The sequence below is a fragment of the Phoca vitulina genome, unplaced genomic scaffold, assembly GCF_004348235.1.
Source record: "Phoca vitulina isolate PV1807 unplaced genomic scaffold, GSC_HSeal_1.0 scaffold515, whole genome shotgun sequence".
NCBI lineage: Eukaryota > Metazoa > Chordata > Mammalia > Carnivora > Phocidae > Phoca > Phoca vitulina.
In genome coordinates this window covers 17528-20706 of record NW_022590202.1, presented here as the reverse complement: position 1 = coordinate 20706, position 3179 = coordinate 17528, and the positions used below count along the sequence as shown (strand labels likewise).

Below are 3179 nucleotides of genomic sequence, written 5' to 3'. Positions count from 1 at the left end.
GAGGACATATTGCCGCCACTAAGATTGGCCTCTTCAAAGGAGGAGGCGGGGGTTGTAGTTGTAGACCCAGAGATGTCTGGGAGTGAGTTGCCATGCTGATGAAGCCATATTCTGGAAGGCTTCCTTTCGGGTTCATTGTGTCAGGCACAGCCTTGGTCTGAGGATCAGGGCTCCCCGTGGAGGTGTACGACTAACGATGGTCCCCCGCCTCATCCTATAGTTGGTCAGGCTTGGTTTTTCACTTTGAACTGAAAGGAGCCTTCACCGTCTCCGACAAAAGACCAACTCTGAGAGGACACAAACTGCAATGTTACTTGAGGACTTGATAATGAAGTAGAGAAGTGTAAAGACAGCTCCGATTGCAACGACTTGGCAGCATCCGGAGTTTGATTTTTCTTGAACCCTAAATGGGACCTTCAGTTCATTTCCCTCCTTGTGTTGTCAGTCTGTGCATTTATGAGGGACACTGGAATCTAGGCCATCCAGTGTGCTGGGAGGAATGACGGCAGAACTTCTGGACCTTGGCTACTGGACCATGTCTATACCTTTCCTGTCTTAGGAAGGTCGCAAAGACCCGCTGTGACCTGGAGGCAACAGAGAGTCAGCTGTCAGCTGCCGTGGAAAATCTGAAAGGAATCAAAGAAGAAACGGACAAGTACAAGTGAGTTCAGACACTAAATATTAGCGGCTCCTGACATCCCTGTTCACTTCGTATTTTTCACTTTTCTTCATTGTTTAGACTCAATTCCCATGTAATAGAAACAAAAATTCAGAGGCATATCCAGAGAGAATCACCAGACACAAAAAGTGAAGCTCTAGAAAGAACAAAACCATTTCATTACTAAACATGTCCTGATCCCCAGCGCTGGCCTGATTCTGTGGAAACTTCTTCCACGCCATCGTCCCTGGGGGTGGTGTCAGTTGTCCTAATCTTGAGGAAAGCAGTTTGTCGTAGCATGAATCCTACCCATAAAGCCGGTAGTGCCATCTGATGGCGCTGGTCTTTGCAACCCTGGGAACCATGGCGAGGATAGAAGTTTCCCAGCACACTTGATGGCACACTTGTCATGTGATAAATTAGGGAAAGATTGAAAATGGGTAAGGAAATTATGTCAACTCTGAACCCTGCAGGGGAAGAAAAATGATTACGGAAAAGAGGTAACAATAGCTTTGATCCTACTGTGCATTATAACCATGTGAAAAGTGTTTCCTGTGTCAGGATCAATTGTATGAGGGGACAGATAAGAGGAGAATGGCCACGTGGGCAGATGATTTAAAATCACAGCCAATATTGGGTGTTATCTGACGAAAGCAATTATAACTCACAGGCGAGAAGTCGGAGCGTTGCAAGATCAGCTGCGGGAGGCAGAGCTCACCTTCAAACACAAGGTAACCTGAGTTGTGCCCCAACATCCTGGCCCCTTCGCGCCTCCTGCAGGTGATGGACCCTTAGATCCCTGAACATGGGCTCTTGGTGTGTTGACTTTTTCAGATCGCAGCTCATGAGAGAAGTGCTCTAGATAACTGGGTAAGTGTTTTCTTTTTCCTCCTCTTCGTTTGGGGCACAGTCCGGCACAGCTGAAGGCGGATGTGTTTTTCTCCCCCAGACTAAGGCTCGGGTTTGGGAGAGGAAGATAGTGCAGCAGAGCAGGGAGAACGCCTACGTGAGACACAGGTGTGCGAGTTTGACGTGCCCTTTTCTGGGTGTCTTGAGGGGTCAAGGCTAAGCTGTTTAGTGTCTAGTAGAGGACATGGTGTTGTAATTCTTGTAGACGTCCATTCTTTTTCTGTATTCAAGATTGCACATGATGAGGAGAGGGACGCTGCCTGAGGGATCCATGAGGCAGGAACCGATGCCGGGAAGACCTGAGACACAGAACCGTGTGCGGAGAGGTAGGGAGCGTGCTGTGAAATGCAGCAGCCTGATCTCTGCTGGGAAAGCACACGATGTCCTTCCCGTTCCTGTGGGTGATCACTGTGTGTCCTGGAGAGAATCACGAGCACTACCTAAGGACAGCAGGTCGTCTGAAGGGGTGACAGGAGGGTGCTTTCCTCAGGTGCCCACCGGCAGCAGGGCACCTGTCCCTGTGACAGGTGGAGCTCATGCCCCTCCCCTGACTGCAGACCCTCCCACCCCCTCTACCACCCACCTACTGAAGAGCTGAGCCTGGAGGAGTTGTGAGCCCGAGCTCCCTTCCCACCTTGACGCAACGGTGAAGACTTTTTGGAAAAAAACAAAAATTGAGAAAAATGGCATTTATTTACTCTTTATGGAGGTTCCTTGATTTTTGTTTTATTTGTCATCTACAGTAGTCTATTAATCCGTGAAAGTCATGCATTTTACTCCTCTAATGTTATCGGTATAAAGCCACAGCTTTACTTCTCAATCTGCCTATTTTTACTTTGCTCCTGACTGTACGATTAGTCTACTCCAATTCTTCTCTTAAATATTTACGTAATAGCCAGTCACACATGCTAGGCCTCATCTATAGACTGAAGGATTGAACCGTCAACTGGCGGCCTGAGAAAAGAATGCATGCCGTTCATGTTGAGGGTTTCTCCATTTTTAGCTGGTTGAGCCCAGAGCAGTCTACTGGCGTTCCCTTAGCTATGAAAACACCTGAAGCAAGCTGGGCGATGGTGGTCCCATCCTCGAGGGGGAGAGGCAGAGGTCTCCCCCTTGTCCTCAGGGGTCAGCAGAGACATTTGAGAAATGCTGTGTGTCTGAGAAGGGACCCAAGAGTGGGACAGAGGGGAACGTGTTAGGGGCGGGTTTGGAGGGTGGGTTTGAATTCTGCACAGTCGGTGCTGGTCTGAATCCACCTCCATCTGTTCTAGGGCTTTGGTCTGATGCTGAAACTGGTGGGTCTCCCATGGGGAACAGGGGCACCGAGCCTCCTAGAGACCCAGGGATGAGCAAGGTAACTACTGTGGCCTCTACCAGGTGTTCCGGAAACTTCTCCCTTTCTGAGCAGCACCCTGTCCTGGCCTTGTGTCTGTTGGGTGGGTTAGGGTTTGTCTGTGGTGTCGTTCACCTTTCAAAATACAAGCAGTTCACCCAGGGGCTGACAGGCTTCTCCATTACAGATCCTCACCTTCGGTGGCACCTCCTGAAGCCACAGGTGCTTAGAGGTGAAGGATGGCAGGGCGCTCACTGTGTGTGTGTGTGTGTGTGTGTG

General features: G+C 49.6%; 1 protein-coding gene across 1 annotated transcript in view; it reads left to right on the top strand.

Moving 5' to 3' along the window:
- The first annotated feature begins 503 nt into the window (after window positions 1-503).
- The window catches only part of LOC116629275 (acidic proline-rich protein PRP33-like), a 4324-nt gene continuing 1648 nt past the window's right edge, over window positions 504-3179 (top strand). The window contains exons 1-6 of the mRNA XM_032399576.1: window positions 504-661; window positions 1329-1389; window positions 1493-1528; window positions 1608-1675; window positions 1799-1893; window positions 2839-2921. Of these exons, the coding sequence (XP_032255467.1) occupies window positions 1806-1893; window positions 2839-2921 (171 nt within the window). The 5' untranslated portion in view covers window positions 504-661; window positions 1329-1389; window positions 1493-1528; window positions 1608-1675; window positions 1799-1805. The remainder of the gene's footprint in view (window positions 662-1328; window positions 1390-1492; window positions 1529-1607; window positions 1676-1798; window positions 1894-2838; window positions 2922-3179) is intronic.